This window comes from Aethalodelphis obliquidens, unplaced genomic scaffold (genome assembly GCF_003676395.1).
Source record: "Aethalodelphis obliquidens isolate GAN/ISIS:26980383/991018 unplaced genomic scaffold, ASM367639v1 scaffold2, whole genome shotgun sequence".
Classification (NCBI taxonomy): Eukaryota; Metazoa; Chordata; class Mammalia; order Artiodactyla; family Delphinidae; genus Aethalodelphis; species Aethalodelphis obliquidens.
Genome location: NW_020837946.1, coordinates 15,019,951 through 15,040,001, shown reverse-complemented (window position 1 = coordinate 15,040,001; position 20,051 = coordinate 15,019,951). Strand labels below are relative to the sequence as shown.

Sequence of the window (20,051 nt, the reverse complement as noted above, 5' to 3'; positions counted from 1 at the left end):
AGCTTTTAATCCCATACTCCTAATTTTTTCTCCCCCCACTTCCCTTTTGGTAACCATAAGTTTGTTTTCTACACCTGTGAATCTGTTTCTGTTTTGTATAGATCCATTTGTATTATTATTATTATTTTTACCCTTTGATAAGGCTGAACATTTTTTTTTTGAAGTATAGTTGGTTTTCAATGTTGTGTTAGTTTCAGGTGTACAGCACAGTGATTCAGTTTTTATATATATAAAGAATATATATATAAGAATTCATTTATGTATGTATAAAGAATATATATACTCAGTTATACATGTAAAGAATATATATATACTTTTCCAGATTCTTTTCCTTTATAGGTTATTACAAAATATTGAGTATAGTTTCCTGTACTATACAGTAGGTCCTTGTTATCTATTTTATATATGGTAATATGTGTATGTTAATCCCAAATGCCTAATTTATCCTTTCTCCCCTTTCCCCTTTGGTAACCATAAATTTGTTTTCTGTGTCTGCAGGTCTATTTCTGTTTCGTAAATAAGCTCATTTGTGTTTTTTTTTTTAAGATTCCACATATAAGTGATACCTATGATATTTGTCTTTCTCTGTTTGACTTACTCCACTAAGATATTCTCTAGATCCATCCATGTTTCTGCAAATGGCAATATTTCATTCTTTTTTATGGCTGAGTAGTATTCTATTGTGTGTGTGTGTGTGTGTGTGTGTGTGTGTGTGTGTGTGTGTATATATATATATATATATGACATATTCTTTACCCATTCTTCTGTCAGTGGACATTTAGGTTGCTTCTGTGTTTTGGCTATTGTAAATGGTGCTGCTGTGAACATTGGGGTGCATGTATCTTTTTGAATTAGAGTTTTCATCTTTTCCGGATATATGCCCAGGAGTGGAATTGCTGGATCATATTGCAGCTCTATTTTTAGTTTTTTAAGGAACCTCCATACTGTTTTCCATAATGGCTGCAACAAATTATTGATATATTCCCACTGACATTGTAGGAATATTTCACACCCTCTCCAGCATTTGTTATTTGTGGACTCTTTGATGGTAGCCATTCTGACAGGTGTGAGGTGATACCTCATTGTAGTTTTGATTTGCATTTCTCTACTAATTGGTGGTGTTGAGCATCTTTTCATGTGCCTGTTGGCCAGCTGTATGTCTTCTTTGGAGAAATGTCTTCTGCCCATTTTTTGATTGGGTTGTTTGGGGTTTTTTTGGTATTGCGCTTTATGAGCTGTTTGTATAGCTGTTTGTATATTTTGGATATTAACACCTTGTCAGTCTCATCATTGCAAATATCTTCTCCCATTCTGTAGGTTATCTTTTTATTTATGGTTTCCTTTGCTGTGTGAAAGTATTTAACTAGATTCCATTTGTTTATTTTTGCTTTTATTTCATTTGCCTTGGGAGACTGGTTAGTTTATTCCTAGGTTTGTTTTTTTTGACACAATTTTAAATAAGAAATTTTTTTTAACTGCTTTTCAGTTTTTAATTTATATTTATGGCAAAGACTTGAATTTTCCTCCCTCCTTTCTTCCTCCCTTTCTCCCCTTTTCTCTTTCTTTCCTTCCCTTTCTTCCTCCCTCCCTTCCAATATATGTCTTTAGGGTCAAAATCTTATTTTCTGAGGTTAGAATAAATATAAGCCTCATAGTTTTCTTGAAGAGACCAAACTATTATTTCCTCATCACATTTCCTAGTTGCGAATTGAAAGTTCATTTAATCCAGATGGTAATATGACTCATCCCTCTAAAAATGTCTTTAATAGACTTTCTGGCCCAGAATTTCTTGAGCTTTTTAATTTGTTGTATTAAGGAAGTAGTTAACATGGATCAGTGGGCTCAATTTTCAGCTGTACAGTCTAATTTCATTCATAGAATAGTAATAGCTGTGAGGTCAGAGTTCAAATTTTTAAATTTGTGAAAGATTGTATTAATATTTGAAGTTTTAAAAAGGAAAAATCTTTTTCAGTAAAGGAAGAGTGAGAACCAATGCAGTACTGAGTCAACATAGTAAATTAGCTTATATGTTGATATTTGTAAGAATTAAAAAAAACTTTCCTACAGTTAGGGTCTGGGTGTTTTTTGTTTGTTTTTTTGCAGCAGTGCACACAGTCAATGAATGTTTTAAAACCATTCTCCTGAAGCAGATGTGTATTTTTCATATTAGGATCTTAGCATTGGGAGGCAGAGAAGCAAACATGTTCATCAGAGCCAGGGTCCCGCCTCTAAAATTCTTTTCTGATAGCAAATCATAATTGCTGGCTGCATTTTCTATGACGATTCAGTAAAGTCTAGTTTTGGGAAGGAAGTCTTTCTTTCTGCCCTTCTTGACCCCAGTTTCTTATTTCAAAATAAGTAATTTGGATAATTTATCAGGACTCTTGGTTTCTGTAGAATGTATGTGACTGTGACTGTTGTGGAAGGGAGAATCTATAAGTAGTGAAGGGCTTTTTATCTTTTTTTCCACCCCTTTTTTTAAAAGAGTTTAGGGTGTGTGGGAAATTAAAAAGTTTGGGTTGGCTTTGGAGTCAAACATGTTGGTTAAAATTTCACCTCATCTGTTAGATGTGTCTTTGGGCACAATCTGTTTGAAAGTGGGTTTTTGTGACAATTAAATGAGATGATATGAAGCTCCCTACATAGTACTTGATTGCTTGGTTCTCAGAATTGCTTCCCATTTATTACAAGCCTGGTGAAAAATTCTAGTTATGCTTTATGCCAGCAAATGCAGATTTCTTGGTATTCATCGCTGTGCAATCCACTTATACCTCATTAGAAAATGCTAAGCTGTATTTTTTTCCAGATGTGAGTAGTTATATAGTATTGATGCATGTTTGGGTGTGTAGGCTACAAGGAAAATATAGAGGAGGAAATAGGACTGGGTGGTGGGTAAGGTTAAGCAAGAAATAAATTGTCTGTGGGCATCAGGATGCCTCCTCTGGAGCATTGTTTTGTCACCTCCTCTCGTTTTTTGGGTCACTCCCTCTGCCCTCAGTGAATTTGTAGGAGAATTTCCAAGTTAGGGGTTCTTCCCCTGCTCTGGAAGTTGAACTTTCAGGTGGCTTTTCTTGGTGGGGGTGAGTGTGGAAGCGTAAAAGACTCTGTTGGCAGAGGGAATATAATTGTGTTAATTGACCTCTCCCCTCCTGTAGATATTGCAGATGTCTTAGATTCAGAGTGACTCCCATTTCCATTGTTCAGTCTTCCAACTTGTGGAGGTTGATGGATTGAGACACTGCTGTGTTGCATCTCTCCTGAGCCTATGACCTTCTTGCAGATGAACCAGATCTAAGCAGGTAGAACCATGGAATATGATAGTATGAACTTGATCCCTTTGGCAGCCTATACCCCGACCCCCCGCCTCCATAAATTCAGGCATTTATATTTTTTTCCCTGTTACTAAAACATGTTGTCTCTGGAAGCTGTTCATATGAGAATTTGTAGCTTTTTTTTGGGGGGGGGGCAGCATTTAAAGAAAAGTGGGGACTTAATATAGGTTGTATGACTATGATATTACTGATACCCCTTGGTAGCAATTTAAAACATAAAATTTTATCTTAACATCAGAATTTCATATACTCCTGAAGCATATTATTTGAAGGTGGTTATTAATCTCCATTACTTTATGCACAGTCATTTTCATAACCCCAACTTCTGTCTTCAGTGTTCTGACAGTTACCCACAATCCTGTCTGCCCTCCTTCCTCGTCCTCCACTCTCTCCAAGTCTCCCGTGTTCTTCTTCTCAAATAATAGAGGCCACACTTGGAGAGATTTTTCTTAAACTTCATCATTATGATTTTAAACAAAAGCTAAATAAAATTATATGAGATCTGAAAAACTTATTTTGATGTAATACAATTGACCATTTACATAAAATGTTTTAAAAACATATTTCAGGTGTTTGAACCTAGCTAGTTGTAATCACACAGTTTCACATTTAAAGATTTAGTGTTGGCTAATCTAGCATTGTGTAAATAATGATGTGTCATTTTCTTTTAGTGTTAAACTTGACTCATTTTGTTATTTTAATTAGCAGTTCTGAGAGCATTGGAAAGGTGGAAGTTATCATGGTCTTCAAAGATTAATGTACTTTGACCAATTATAGCTGCCTTTAAATTTTTTTAGAATTAACAAGATATGTGGAAGTCCCTCCAGGTTAATTGCAGGTACATATAACTTGTTTGTGATGGCTGCATAATTGTCCACAAATAATCGTCCATAATTGTTTGTAATGGCTGTATAAGTTCTTTAGCCATTCTTTGATTTTAGATTTTCTGATTTTAATTGTTAAAATTTTCCACAGTTTTCTGATCTAGTAGGATTTATTCAGCAATTCAAGAATTAGGCAGCATCCAATCTAGCAGACAGAAAGGAGCTCCGAAGAGCTGTATAAAGCAAGAGGTTTTTGTAGATCACAATGAGCAGGAAAAAGGAAGTTATACTGGGCATTTGCTGATTGGTTAAAGCAGGCTTATTTTCCTTTACGTGGTGCAAAGGGTGGTATTGGAACTGGGTCAGGTAACTTGTGCTGAGCAGGCCAGACTGATTGGTTGACCTATGCCTGCCTTTTCTGGGAGAGCTGAGCATAGAAACTTAGCTAAGTTTTGCTTTGCTGACGTGGGGCTTAGCATGAGCGACTCCATCTTGGGCCTAATCTGATTAACAGTTTTTTTGCCTTTGAAACAGTACTACCACATCCTCCAAGCTGTGCCTTGAGACTGTACTACTTACCATACATAATTCCTTTTTGTTACAGTTATCTATCCCCTTATTCCTTAAATATTAGAACCTCAGGCTTCCTATGACTCTACTGCTATCCTATCATGATTCTTAGCGTTTTCAATCCTTCTAATACCACAGCCTTTCATTTCCTTAACCTCCTGTCCTTAAATGATCTCATATTCCAGTCTGCCTCTGCTTTCCCTTTCTCCGTTACTATAATCTAGACGGCCTCAGCAGTCTCAACTTCAGACATTCTGCACAGACCATTACCTCCTGTGGTTCCAGCTCACACCCTTGTAGCGCCTCACCTCCAAGAGTTCTATGACTAATTCCACTGATCTGTTTCCTCATAAATGCTTTCCCTCCTCCTGGCCTTCCTTTCTCAAGTTAAAATTGCCTTATCAGTCATTATACTGACTGCCTTGGAAACAGACTTAGTTTACTTATCTTTCCTTTCTTTACCCCTGTTTTGTTCTGGAACTTGCCTGATGAAATCCCATCCTTGGTTAACCTAGCTCTCCCTGATCCATATTTATGCTCTGTCCACTGACCTTGGCTGGGAAGCACACAGCCAGCTTGATTGGTCTCCCTTCACATCCATGGCGGCTGACCTCAGGTGGGCCTTTCGAGCTGCCAGGCGATCCTGCTCTGTCCCGTGCTCCATTCACCCTCCTGCTTTCCTAGATGACTACTTTATACTTAATTTTTTTAAACTTTTTATTTTATATCGGAGTATAGCTGATTAACAGTGTTGTGATGGTTTTAGGTGCACAGCAAAGCAACTCAGCCATACATATACATGTATCCATTCTCCCCCAAATCTTTCTCCTTAATTTTTTAATACTTTCCTTTCTTCCTCCCTCTCAGCCAGTGATTTTTTTCTTCCTGTTACTCTGATAACATAGAAGCACCCAGAAGAGGATCTTCCACCAGCTCCTGTTAGCATTTCTACCCACTCACATGCATCTGCCTCCCTGTTCCTATCTAAGGCCAACCTCTTCCACTTGGGTACCATGCTCACCCTCTCCTACCCAAGGATGTCACTCTCTTCTGCACACAGTTGACTCTTGGTATCGGTGGGTTCTGTATCCATGGGTACAGAGAGCTGACTGTACTGTGCCGTTTTATGTAGAGGACTGGAGCATCCCACGGGGTCATGGAAACGGTCCTCTGAGGTTTCTGAGGAATGAGTGTAGTCCTTTCCTCTTTTGGGTCATAGCTATCACTATGCAGACAAGCTATACTATCTCCTATTTTTATTTTTTTGACCGCCACGTGTGGCTTGTGGGATCTTAGTTCCCTGACCAGAGATCGAGCCCGGGCTCTGCAGTGAAAGCTCCAAGTCCTAACCACTGGACTGCCAGGGAATTCTGTTATCTCTTATTTTTGAAACAAAAGGAACTGCTTTGTCCTGTCCTATTACTTATTTCTCTACTCCTCTTCCTAGAGCTCTCTTCCTGTTCTTTCTCGAACTCTCTCCAGTTGGGCTTTGATCTTTAACCACAGTTCTTTTCAAGGTCAGTAGTGACCTTCATGTTGTTAAATCCAGTGTCTGATTCCCAGTCCTCATTTTTTTTTATTTTTAAAAAATTGTAGTAAAATATACATAACAAAATGTACCATTGTAATCATCTTCGAGTGTATAGTAGGCATTAAGTATATTCACATTGTTCTGCCCCCATCACCATCAGCCGTTCCCCAGAACTTCCCCATCGTTCCAAACTCTGTACCCATAAAACATAATTTTCCATTCCCCTGCCCCCTCAGCCCCTGGCAACCACCATTCTCCTTTGTCTCTTATGAATTTGCCTATTTTAGGTATGTCATGTAAGTGGAATCAAATATTTGTCTTTTTGTGTCTGCCTTATTTCACTTAGTGTAATGTTTTCAGGGTTCATACATGTAGCATGTCTCAGAACTTCATTCGTTCTTTAAGGTTGAATAATACTCCATTGTGTGGCTGCCACATTTTGTTTATACATGTATGCGTCATGGATATTTGGGTTGTTTCTGTCTTTCGGCTGTTATGAATAACGCTGCTATGAACTTTGGTGTGCAGATATCTGTTTGAGTCCATGCTTTCAGTTCTTTGGGAAATATACCCAAAAGTGGAACTGCTGGATCATATGGTGATTCTGTGTTTAATTTTTTTTAAGGGACTGCCAATCTGTTTTCAGTAGCAGCTGTGCCATTTTACATTCCCACCAGCAGTGAATAAGGGTCGCAGTTTCTCCACCTCCATCTCCCAGCCAATGCTTTTTATTTTCTGTTTTGTTTTTTTGGTAATGGCCATCCTAATGGGCGTGAAGTCTCATCTCATTGGAGGCGTGACTTCCATTTATCTTTGTTGACAACATGTGTAAAGCGGATCAGTCCTCCTTGACTCCACCCTCCTGCTTCTCCTCTGTCAACACCGACCCCTCCTCTCATGCTCTGTTTGCTGGCCCCTCTCGTCCCCGGGTCCTCTAAACATTGACATGCCCCAGGATCTGCTGTTTGTACCTCTTCTCACTCCCTAGGCCATCTCAGCCAGTCTCATGCCTGAAATACCACAAATAGGCTGAGAATTCCCAAAGTTAACCTTTCACAAAACGGAATTGCTCTTCTTCAAAATCTCCTCCTGCAGCCTTCCCCATCTCAGTAAATGGCAGCTCAGTAGTTTTCAACGTCTCAAGCCAAAACCCTGAGAGTCACTTTTGACCCCTCTTTCTCTCTCGCTGTATACAGGGCTGTACCTTCAAAATATAGTCAGGTCATTTCTCACTGCCGCCTCCATCCTCCTCCTGGTCCAAGCCAGTGTCATCTCGCCACCTGATCCCTGTCAGAGCTCCTGCAGCAGCTGCGGTCTCCCGCGTCAGTACTGTTCTCACAGTGACAGGCCCTTCAGGATCCAGCCCCTTTCTCACAGTATCCTCTCCGACCTTGTCTCCTTTCACTGTCCCCCTCTCTCCCTGGGTTCAGCTAGAGTGCTCTTCTCCCAGATATCCGCTCGTAACATCTGAGATGCCTTTTCTTTCTTTTTTTTTTTTTTGTGGTACATGGGCCTCTCACTGTTGTGGCCTCTCCCTTTGCAGAGCACAGTCTCCAGACGCGCAGGCTCATTGGCCATGGCTCATGGGCCCAGCCGCTCCGCGGCATGTGGGATCTTCCTGGACCGGGGCACGAACCCGTGTCCCCTGCATCGGCAGGCGGACTCTCAACCACTGCGCCACCAGGGAAGCCCCTGAGATGCCTTTTCTTAACTGCTTTCTGATGCAACAGTCCTCTCCTCCCTCAAATTCATTCCCTTTAACCTGCTTTATTTGTCTCGGTAGCTCCTGTTACCTCTCGGTATTTAGTTACTTGTGCGTGGTCTGCTTGCTTCCCATGTTTTGTTCATGACTGTGGCTTCATCCTCTGGAAGAGGTCTGGATATGGAGTCTGTGTTCAATATTTATTTAGCAAATGAATGATTGAATCTTTGTTTATATGTTTAATAAGCATTTGCTTTTCTGTAGACTAGAGTTTGAATGTGGGATTGCAAAGGGTGTGTTTTGTGTGTGTGTGTTTTAAATATTAATACTGTACTGCTGGAATACTTCAGTGCATTCTGGATATATGGTAGTCTTTTACATATTTGTGAAACTGTTGGATGCAAATTAGTATGGTTTCATTTTAATCTTGATTACAAGTTCAGGAGAATACTGTCTGTATGTATTAGCCATCTGCATTTCCTCTTTTTTGGCTTCTCTGTACATATTCTTTGCCCAGTTTTCCTTTTTGTTGCTTGAATTTTTTTTTTTTTATAGGAGTTCTTTCTATATTCTGTCATGGCATTTTTTTGTTTTTTTCCTAAATCTTGTTTTCCTTTTTTTAATTGAAGTATAGTTGATTTACAATGTTTCAGGTGAAGAGCATAATGATTCATTCATATATATTCTTTTTCAGATTCTTTTCCATTATAGGTTATTACAAGATATTGAATATAGTTCCTTGTGCAATACAGTAGGTCCTTGTTGTTTATCTATTTCATACGTATCAATAGTAGTATGTATCTGTTAATCCCAAATTCCTAATTTTTCCTCTCCCGCCCTTTCCCCTTTGGTAACCATAGTTTGTTTTCTGTCTGTGAGTCTATTTTTGTTTAGTAAATAAGTTTATTTGTATCATTTTTGTAGATTCCACATATAAGTGATATATATATTTGTTCCTTTTTTATTTTTAAATTTAATTTACTTTTTGTTATTTTTTGGCTGTGTTGCGTCCTTATTGCTGCACGCGAGCTTTCTCTAGTTGCAGTGAGCGGGGGCTGCTCTTTGTTGTTGTGCGTGGGCTTCTCATTGCGGTGGCCTCTCTTGTTGCAGTATACAGGCTCTAGGCACACGGGCTTCAGTAGTTGCAGCACGTGGGCTCAGTAGTTGTGGCTCACGAGCTTAGTTGCTCCTCGGCATGTGGGATCTTCCCAGACTAGGGATCGAACCCATGTCCCCTGCATTGGCAGGCGGATTCTTAACCACTGCGCCACCAGGGAAGTCTCTGATTTTTTAAATTGTGTTTCACCGTAAAGAAATGTTAAATCTTTAAAATTTATGTGGAATTAATCTGTAAGAATTGATGAGAAAATTTTGAAAAATATGGCTGGTGAGGGTCTTACCAGCTATTTAAAGCAGTAGTTCTCAAACATAAGTGCACAATAAAATCACATGGCTGCTGTTTAAAACTGAGTCTGCCAGTAGTTTTCAGCTTATAGGTATTGGGAAAGAAAGGAAGGGAAAGGTATGTCTGAGGAATCTTTTTTTAAAATATACTCTAAGGTAATTCTGATCTGATTGGTCCATGGATCACAGTTGAAGAAGCATTGTAGATCTGTCTTTGGTGTAGTGTGGTATTAGCAAAGCAGTAGACAGGTGGATCCAAGAAACAGAACAGCGTCCAGAAACGAATCCAAGTGTGAATGATAACTTATTATGGAAGATGACATTCTGGTTAATTGAGAAAAGGATGGTTTATTTCATAAATGGTTCAGACAGTTCACCTGAAAGGAAAAGTTAGCTTTTTCCCTTAAACAATAGAGAAAAATAAATTCCATGTTGATTAAAGATCAAAATACAAAGATTTTGCAAATACTAGAAAAAAATATAGGATACCATTAGTTTAACCATGGAGTTGGATGAGGCCTTCTTAAACTAAATTGGAAACCTAGAAGCTGTGAAGGAAAAGATTAATAGATTTAATAGTTCAAGTTTACTTTCTGAAAGGTGATGCTCATATTCTTTTTTTTTTTTTTTTTTTTTGCGGTACGCGGGCCTCTCACTGTTGTGGCCTTTCCCGTTGTGGAGCACAGGCTCCGGACGCGCAGGCTCAGCGGCCACGGCTCACGGGCCCAGCCGCTCCGCGGCATGTGGGATCCTCCCGGACCAGGGCACGAACCCGTGTCCCCTGCATTGGCAGGCGGACTCTCAACCACTGCGCCACCAGGGAAGCCCAATACTCATATTCTAAGATGTGGCAACATAATAAAGTAGCCGTGACTGGTTTCCTAGTGTGCATGAAGAATGTTGCCCGCCACATCAGTAAACGAAGGATGTTGTGGCCGTCAAGCCATGAGCCCATTCAGGATAGAGAAAAACAGAATGGTGGCCCTACACAGTTAAGGTGCATATCAAAGGAATGATTTCAGTGAGCCCAGACTCTTGCATCTTCCTATATATAGAAAAGCACTAAGTTCATTAACTTGATGTTTGTTTTTTTTCTTTAATTAGCAGAAATCTTTTGATATTCAACTACGTGATTTGTTTTTGAACAACTCCTATATACCCTGGCTCCTTCCTTACCTCTTTGGAACAGTCTGTCAGAGCTATCTGAGAGCCTGTCTCCTGGACTGAAAGTCCTCAGTATGTCTGTGGAATAAAACATAAACACTCGACTTTTTGGATGTGCGTTTTTTTCAGTTGACACTAGTCTACATTTTCTGTAGCCATTGAGCAAATAAGATGCAATTGACCAAAGTTTTGTTACTTTACCTAGTTTATCTAAAACATTGTAGAGACATTAAATGTCTTAATTGCATGTGACTGGTACATCTAGGCTACGCTTGACACCATTAACTCTCCCCTCCCTTGACTTTCATGACACTGCCCTTTCCAAGTTCTCCTACTTTATTGGCCTTTTCCATGGGATTTTCCTCCTCTCAGTCTTGGCATTAGTTTCCCTCCAAAGTTTTCTGTCCTTGAACTTACCTTGGAGGTTTCCTGTGTGTTCTTTTTGGGCAGCTCTGACCCCTCTTAACTTTCACAGTTTGTGTATTTGGATGACTCACAGACATCTTAAACCCATTATTTTCAAGACTTGTATTCATTTCCTTTCCACCAATCATCCAGCCACTGGCCAACCTCTTCACTGTTTGTATTTCTGTCTCAGTTGAAGGCACCCTAGCTGTTTTTCCTCCTTTCACTGCCTCTGCTCTAATTTGCAGCTTTATTCTGTTGACGATTCAGATACAGTACCATCCTCACTATGTTAAGCAGAAAGATTTCAGTTGTTGGAAAGGCTGGAGGAACAGCTGCTACCCTTGCCACCCTCTGGGCAGTTAGGAGCCAGGAATCCTAGCTGCTGCTCCTTGTCACACCCACCATAGCCTTGTGACCGAGGAGTAAATGATTACTTGTTGTCTCTTATGTAATTTCCTTCGCTCCAGTTTCTGCTGCCTTCACGTTATCCTCTGCATAAAGTTATTTTCTAATACTGTGTGTTTATGTACATTTGAATGCAAACTAAGTTTCTTCCTCAGCATCAAAGGCCACAACAATTTGACCTTTAAAATTTGGGGCCTTTAATACCCTGCCCTCATCTCTCATCTCCTCATCCCTACCCTGCTCTACTGGGTGGCTGATTATTTCCTGAACACCTGCTGATTTGGGGGCTTGTTCAAGCTGTGTGGTATCATCTATTCAAAATCTCCATTCCTCTGCCCTTCCTGTCCCCGGACTTTTAAGATCATAATAAATTGCTGTTTGCTTCAAGAGGATGTCTCAGAAAAAGCCAGAACTAGCCTCTTACCTTTTACTGTACTCTTCTTGAAACACTTTATACTCAATGATTAGTACTTATTAAAGTTTCATAGTTTTAGTTCTTATATTTAGGCCTGTGATCCATTTTAAGTTAATTTTTTGTATGGTATAAGAAAGGGGTTCGTCTTCGTTGTTTTAGGTGTAGATGTCCAGATGTTCCAGCACCATTTGTTGAAAAGACTGTTCTTTCCCTATTGAGTTTTTCTGCCATCTTGTTGGAAAGACTCTTCTTTCCCTATTGAGTTTTTTTTGCCATCTTGTTGAAAATCAGTTGTCCATAATAGAAAAGTTTATTTCTGGACTCTCAATTTTATTCTGTTAATCTATATATATGTACTTTTTCTAGTACCACACTGTCTTGATTAATATTGCTTTGTATCAAGCTTTGAAACTGAGATGTGTGAGCACTTCAACTTTGTTCTTTTTCAAAAGTTTTGGCTGTTCTGGCTACTTTGAATTTCCATGTGAATTTTAGGATCAGCTTACAAAATTCTCTAGAAGTCAGCAGAGATTTTGATAAGCATCGTGTTGAATCTGTACATCAGTTTGGGGAATGTTGCTATTTTAACAATATTAGGTTTTAAAATCCATAAACAGGATGTTTTCTATTTAGGTCTTTAATATCTTTAAACAATGTTTTGTGGTTTTCATAGTACAAAGTTTGCACTTCTTGTTATATCTAATCCTAAGTATTTTTGAAAGTGTTGTAAATATAATTGTTTTCTTCATTTTCCCATTATTCATTGCTAGTGTGTAGAAATACAGTTTATTTTTGTATATTCATCTTATATCCTGCAACCTTTGCTGAATTCTTTGTTTGTTCCATTAGTTTTTCAGTGGGTTCCTTTGGATTTTCTATATTACACTCATATCATCTGTGGATATAGTTTTTTAAATCACAGTTATTTTTAAATTCAAAATGCAAACATGCAGAATTAAATTTCAGAGTACTTAGTGAGATAACATCATTCTCCTGGGTTATTAAGGTGCATCTATTCTTTGCAATTCTGATGTCCTGAAAGTATTAGGGCCGTTGTTTTCGTTGTGCCACTTTTCTGTACAGAAACCTTCAGTGGCTCTCCATGCCCTTTCTGGCAGAAATCTAGATTCTTTGGACTCAATTCTTCAGGGTACTACACAATACGTTGTTGAAGAAAAGAGCTTGGAATGGTGAACAGAGCCCAGAGGTCAGTTGGGAGTCCTGGCTTCTCACCAGCTGTGCATGAGCAAATTCGGAGGTGTCCCTTTTCCTGTAAAGTTGCAGAGTTTGACTTTTAATTTTTTAAGAATGGTTTCCTTTAGTTCTCTGAACACATTTATAATAGCTGCTTTGATGCGCTGTCTGCTAAGTCTGACATTTGGATCCTCTCAAGGAGGACTTCTGTTGCTTGCTTTTCTCCCTGTGTGTGGGTCATACTTTCCTGTTTGTTTGCATACCTCATAATTTTTTGTTGTAGACTGGACATTTTAGATATTTTTGTAGCAGTTCTGAATACTGATTCCGCCTTCCCCTTTTCTGCACTTTCTTGTTTGCTTGCTTGTTTGCTGACTTGGCTGACCGGTTTTGGTGAAGTTTACTTTTTCTGTAGCATGCATCCTCTGATGGGGCTCCTTCCAGGGCACAGCCTTGGGAACACGCACAGTTACTTTGAAGTGCCTTCTTTCAGGGGGTGACAGCACGGTGGTTCCTGTAGGGCTCCCTTTAATGGTCTGCCTCCTGGTGTGCCTCTTGGCACCACACCCAGCAAATATTCTCCGCTGATCGCTAGTCCATTGCTTTATTGTTTTGCACAGTGCCCTGGGCTATAAGTTGCCCCACAGGGTGATCCAGTTAAATTAGATGGTCTTTGTAGGGGTTGTGTTTGAGGCCAGTCTTTGAGCTGCGCTGACTCTAGGAGGGCTCTTCCTAGCTGTCTCTTTCCATGATTCCATTGAACTTCTCTGGATCTGTTCTTTTGCTTGTTCCTGTTGTGGAACTACCAGCCTCATCTTAGTTGCTCACCACTAAAGTCTCCATTGTTTTCCATAGTGCCATTAGGCTTGAACTTCTCTGTTCTCTGTTGCAACTAAGGTCAGTCCTCTTAGGGATTGCTTAGTGGTTCTATCTGTGTTCTTACAGCCTGCTTCTCTGGCCTGGGGAGAACCTCTGTGCCATTGCTCCAGAGCCAGGGGCAGGGGCAGGGGCAGCAGCTTGTCCTCTGCTCTGTGAGTGGGGTCCTGGGCTTGGCTGTAGCCACTGGTCTCTGGAGCTTCTCTCCCTGCATCCACCTTACGAATCACGGTGCCCAGCAGTCTTGGTCTGCTGCGTCTGCAGTAGAGCTTCTGCCCTGAGTGGAGACTGGGTGAAAGAAGGGATTCCTCAGATCTCTCGGCCATGCTTTCCTAGAATAGAATTTCTATGACATGGAGATGAAGAATGCTAGAAATCATAATCCTGGATTTAGAGCTGGGTGGAGTAATCAGTTAGTAGTTAGCTTCAGTTTTGTTTCTTCAAAAATGATACTGTCACCTACCTACCAAACAAAGGCTGTGTCCTCTGCCTTGTGTTCTTCTTCCCCACCCTCCCTCTTCCTTTAAGTCTCAGCTCAAGTATCACTGGCCAGGGAGGCTCTCGTGGACCACCCACATACTAGAGCACCTCTTTAGCCTTGCCTGGTCACCTAGTATTTCCCTTACTGGGTTCATTTTTCCCTCTTAGGGTTTCTCACCATCTGGTGATATTTGTCTACCTCTCCCAAGGGATGTATAGGTTCCATGGGAAGAGAGATTGTTTCTTTCACTGTTATAGTCCCTGTATTTAGAACAGTGTCTGACACATAGTAGATTCTCAATAAATCTGATAAATGCAACATGTAAAATGTCCAAAGTCTGTTGTCTTCTTGCTTCACAATTTAACCTGCCTAAATTGAAAAATATCTAGAATCACTGTGGGAAGTGAATTTCATATTGTTTGCTAACTCCAATTGCTTGTTGCTGCCTAGAGTGGGAGAAGGGGGCTCCCTGGGAAAGAAAGCAGTGATGATTCAGCAGTGGCTGCAGGGGTCGGGAGAGAGGAGAATGTGGCATATGTGCTAAGTGTCTGCCATCTCTAATGTAATGAGACACTGAAGAACAGGAAATGGGTGCATTGTTGGTCTCCATTCTCTTGTAGGTCTTCTGGTTTGCTTCCTCTTCACGACTGGGAAGTATTTGTGGTTACTGGGGGTTAGGTTGGAAAAGCCACCTGTTTACAGAATGATGTGGAAGCTTTTCTGTAGAAATCCCGTTGTTAATAGACATGGCATAAATGTGTATCCTATAAATATCAAGAGTGGACAGGACATTGCTGGCGGCCAGTATACTAGCTGCTGCTTATTGGGAAAAAAAATCGTGTGCCTATCTGATATGAAGACTTCTTCTTTAAAGTTACTTAAGAATGATTTTTTGACTAATAACTTTCTTTCTTTTCCTTCTAGATTCTTACAGAAATCTGTTAATTCTACTTTTTGAGCACTATGAATAACCACATATCTTCAAAGCCATCGACTATGAAGCTAAAACATACCATCAACCCCATTCTTTTATATTTCATACATTTTATAATATCACTTTATACTATTTTAACATATATTCCATATTATTTTTTGTCTGAGTCAAGACAAGAAAAATCAAACCAAATTAAAGCGAAGCCTGTAAATTCAAAACCCGAGTCTGCGTACAGGTCTGTTAACAGCCTGGATGGCTTGGCCTCAGTATTATACCCTGGATGTGATACTCTAGATAAAGTTTTTATGCACGCGAAAAACAAATTCAAGGACAAGAGACTCTTGGGAACACGTGAAATTTTAAATGAGGAAGATGAAGTGCAGCCAAACGGAAAAATTTTTAAAAAGGTAATGTGGCTTTTTATTGCCTTTGAATTCGCTCTGAATAGAATGTACGCTTAGAAATGGTGGCAGGGGACAAGCACGGCCTGCTTCTGTTGGAATTTGCTCATGTGGCAGGAGAAGCGGGGTAGAAGGGGACTAGACTGCGCTTTTTTCTCCTTCTGTACCCCCGGCATGGATTTGTTCCGAATTTTCACGAAGACCTTGAGATCACTCACTGGTGTGGGGCACTTCTGAGCCTGAATGGCTACCAGGACTTGGAATAGAATGTCTAGGGCAGTTTGGGGTTTGCAACTATATTCCCTGGTAGTTCCAGAAGCACCTGTGAGCTCGAGATTGCTCTGGGTTTTGGGGTGTGACCTGCTTTTTCTGATTATAATGTTCCATTGGATACAAAGTACTTTGGTACTTGGGTTTGTGGCAAGTGCTTTGGTTTTCTAAGAATTTCTTTTCACAGATATAGAACTTGCCATTATTGATTTGAAACAGAGGGTAAGACCTCCTTAGAGGCAGTGTAACAGTGCTTGAGAGCCTGGACTCCAGATACAGACTGTGGGTTCGAATCTCGGCTTTGCCACTTACTAGCTGTGTGTGACTTCCGAAAAGCTACATAACACATTTGCCTCAGTTTCTTTAACATGGAGGTAATGATCATTGCTGACATTTATTAGCATTTCTTATGAGCCAGGCTGTTTTAAGAGCTTCACACACATCAACTTATTTAAGACTTACAATAGCCCTACGGGTTAGTGTGGTCGGGATATCCCTCCTTTACAGATGATGGCACTGAGGCACAGATAGGTTAGGTGACTTACCCAAGGGCATTATAACTAGCAGGTGGTGAAGCTGGGACCAGAACCCAGGGTGTCTAGCTCCATACTCCTTAAATAATCCCAGCTCAGAGTTGTTGAGAGGATTAGTAGATAGAGAAAGGGAGTGAGAGTGTGTGTGTTTGTGTGTGTACATTCTACAAGTATGTGTGTGGAACAGTTTGTGGTATCTAGTGTAAATGCTCTAGCTTTTATTATCATCTTGGGAATTCACTGGGCAAAATTGTATGAATGAATCTAAAGACTTATATCATGGAGTAGTGCAGCCCTGTGAGGGGTAATAAGTATAAAAATGTCATGAAAATGCTGTTTATGAACTTGGGTATGTGAGTTTCTTATAAACGGTTCTTGAAGTTCTGGTAGGTGAGAATTGAAGATCAAGTTTTTTTAGAGGCAGTAAGATGATCTGTAGTTAGTTGATAATTTGGTTAGGTTATAGGTTTAATACCTGTGTAGGCACAGTTGTTTTTCCCTTACCCTCTTTTTCCAACTACATCCTGACTCCAGTTGTCTTTTTTCTGTTAATCATGAAGGAACTCTCAGATCTTGGAGGAGAGTCCAAATAAGCACAGCTATGGAATGAAATGCTCAGTTTACTCCTGTTACTGCAGAATGTGGGGAGGGGTGTGAGAATGATGTTGTTTGACTTAATGGTCCATTAATGTTGCCACTTACCACACAAATTCCAGTCATCATCTTCTAAACGTAAAGGAGATGGCACGCAAGTTAATAATCAGTGACGCCTAGAAATTCAGAAACATTATTTTAACTCTAGACAACAGAATCTGTATGTGTTCCTAACCTTCGAATGGAGTGATGTTTTATCCTGTTGTGCCTGGACCCCTGCTGACTTACACTTGTTGTTCTGGCATTAATAGTGCCCCCTACAGTCGCCAGGGTGATTTGGATAAATCCTGTGGTCACTCTACTTTTAAGGCATTTTCCCTGTTTCTTTTGGTGACTTAGTTTTGCCTCACTTAAATAATTTTTTTCCCCTTTTTTTGCTAAATTAAGATCTAGCTGGGGTTAGTTAATAGCACATTTTGAGAAATTGAAGTCATGTAGTTAAGCATGTTTGATTACTCTTCTCTAGCCTATAGATTATAATTTGCAAAACACTTTATCATAATGATGTCTGATTTTTGTCATATTTAGTTGCTACTTTTTATGCTGTACCTTCCTTGATTCTGTCTTTGCGAGATCTGGTAGTTATAAAAGATACTGAAAACACTACATTTTTTAAGTGCTAAAGTTTTCCACTCCTCTGCCTTCTTTTCTGTGCTTTTTGTATCTAAAATAAACATTTATTTTTGTCCTTTGACAATTCCTACTGCTATTTGAATTCAAAGATTGGGTTCTCTTACTTTTAATGAAAGCATATATAACAGAAATCCTGTTTTAGCAGGAAGCTTATTTTTTCTCTAGTATCCTGCACACACTACAGGATGGTGTGTGCAGGATACACACACTACATGCATTTTGTGGAGCTAGCACTTTCAGTCATCCAGTACTCATAGCAGCAGACTGGTTCCCAAGTATATAAAAAGGAGAAAAATATGGTGAACATGAAATTCTTTCTTAATTCAGGTGTCAGTATAATTAGGACAAAATAAAATCCTAGAGCTGTCATAGTTGTTCCTTAAATGTGGCCAGACAGGGCTTCCCTGGTGGCGCAGTGGTTGGGAATCCGCCTGCCAATGCAGGGGACGTGGGTTTGTGCCCCGGTCCGGGAAGATCCCACATGCCGCGGAGCGGCTGGGCCCGTGGGCCACGGCTGCTAAGCCTGCACGTCTGGAGCCTGTGCTCCACAGCGGGGGAGGCCGCGACGGTAAGAGGCCCGCACACACACACAAAAAAAGTGTGGCCAGGTAATGCAATGGACACAAGCAAAGTTCTTCTTTTTTTAAGAAAATTAATTAGGTTGTGCTGGGTCTTAGTTGCGGCACATGGGCTCCGTAGCTCTGGCTCACTGGCTCCCTAGTTGTGGCACGTGAACTCTTAGTTGCGCCATGCCTGTGGGATCTAGTTCCCTGACCAGGGATCAAACCTGGGCCCCCTGCATTGGGAGCACAGAGTCTTAACCATGGCAGGACCAGGGAAGTCCCGACACAAGCAAAGTTCTTATGCCCTGTGCATGGTGTGTGTGTGTGTGTGTGTGTGTGTGTGTGTGTGTGTGTGTGTGTGTGTGTGTGTGTGTGTGTGTGTGAGAGAGAGAGAGAGAGAGAGAGAGAGAGAGAGAGAGAGAGAGAGAGAGAGAGAGAGAGAAAGAGAAAGTATGTGGCTCTTTCCTCCCTGTCTTGACCGTGGTGCCTTTGTATTCATTGTTTATTCAACAAAGAAATACTTGAACTCTAGTAGAAAAGTTAGAAGGTGAGAGAAACCATTTTCAGTTAGCACCCTTTCCTGTCTATACTATATCACTGTCCGAGGGTGTGCCTACCATTGATTGACATTTGCCATTAACTTCGCATTTGTGATTCATCAAACTTTTTTCAGAAGTCTTTAATATAAACTCTGGTGTAGAAAACACATATTTTTTCTTGTTTGAAATTAGACTCATTGGGAAAGTAGGTTTTGTGTATCATAAACAAAGCAAATATTTTTTGTTAGCCTTACTTGAGAAGGTGTGCTATACCACTGGTTAGCCAAGACTTCAGTTTCTGTTGGTCTGCATTGCAATTGTAGCAGTGGTCTGTAGACTGGATAAGGGGGTATCTCCACTGTGTATTAAACTAGGCTGCCCCGCCCTTGGTTTCTTATTTAACACCCATTGTATTGCAGCAGCAGCTGCTGCTATGGAAGGATAGTGAAAAGGGGACCTTTCACAACCTGCCCTTAGATGTAAAAATAGAGTTGCTTAGGCAGTGTGGCCTCTGCTCAGAGTGCTTACTAAGAGTGGAACACATACGTAATCTTGATGGAGTGTATCTTCATTTAATAGTTTCCATATTTGAAGATAATCTTATATTGGAAAATAAAGCTAGTGATTAGCAACATCTAAAAGTTTTCTCCCTGTTTTGGGGGACTGAGCTTTGGGGATTAACCCTGGAGTGTATCTGGCATGGTTGAAACAAAGATGCTCAAAGCTCTATTTCAAATGAATGAACTCTGAAGCTTTGTTTCTGTCTTATCCTAAAAGTCTCTTTTGAGCTTCCAGGGGCAGGTAAGTGAAGATGCGATGGTTCCGCTGTAATTATGCCCAGGATACTGCGGCCATCAGCTTCACCAAGACAAGTTTCCCGAGGGGCACAAACAGAAGAACAGACAGCGAAGAAACAGAGGCGGCTGTGTTCCTGAGGCTTGGCCAGCTTTTCCAGGACTATATCATGCTGTCATTTTAAGTCTCGTATGGTTTTATAAAACTGTGGCAGAGTGAAGCGTGTGGAATGTGTCAGTAGCTCCTGATTCCAGCCTTCCCAGCAGCAAGTGCTTGTACTGATGTCTTTTGAAATGAATTAACAATGAAATGATCAGTTTCCAGAACGTTTTAAAAATACATGTACCTGAAATAGAACAGAGTTGCAAAGAATAAAAATAACTTTGCAGTGAAACAGAAGACACAAGACCAGCTCAAACATTT

General features: G+C 40.3%; 1 protein-coding gene across 5 annotated transcripts in view; it reads left to right on the top strand.

Annotated features, from left to right (window-relative positions):
* The window catches only part of ACSL3 (acyl-CoA synthetase long chain family member 3), a 135,124-nt gene that overhangs the window by 34,702 nt on the left and 80,371 nt on the right, over window positions 1–20,051 (top strand). For all 5 annotated transcript variants that reach the window (XR_003435581.1, XR_003435579.1, XM_027120177.1 and 2 more), the window contains one exon: window positions 15,231–15,647. Coding sequence is in view for 3 of the 5 variants with exons in the window: in XM_027120177.1 (XP_026975978.1) it covers window positions 15,270–15,647 (378 nt within the window). In the remaining 2 variants the exon portion in view is untranslated. The remainder of the gene's footprint in view (window positions 1–15,230; window positions 15,648–20,051) is intronic.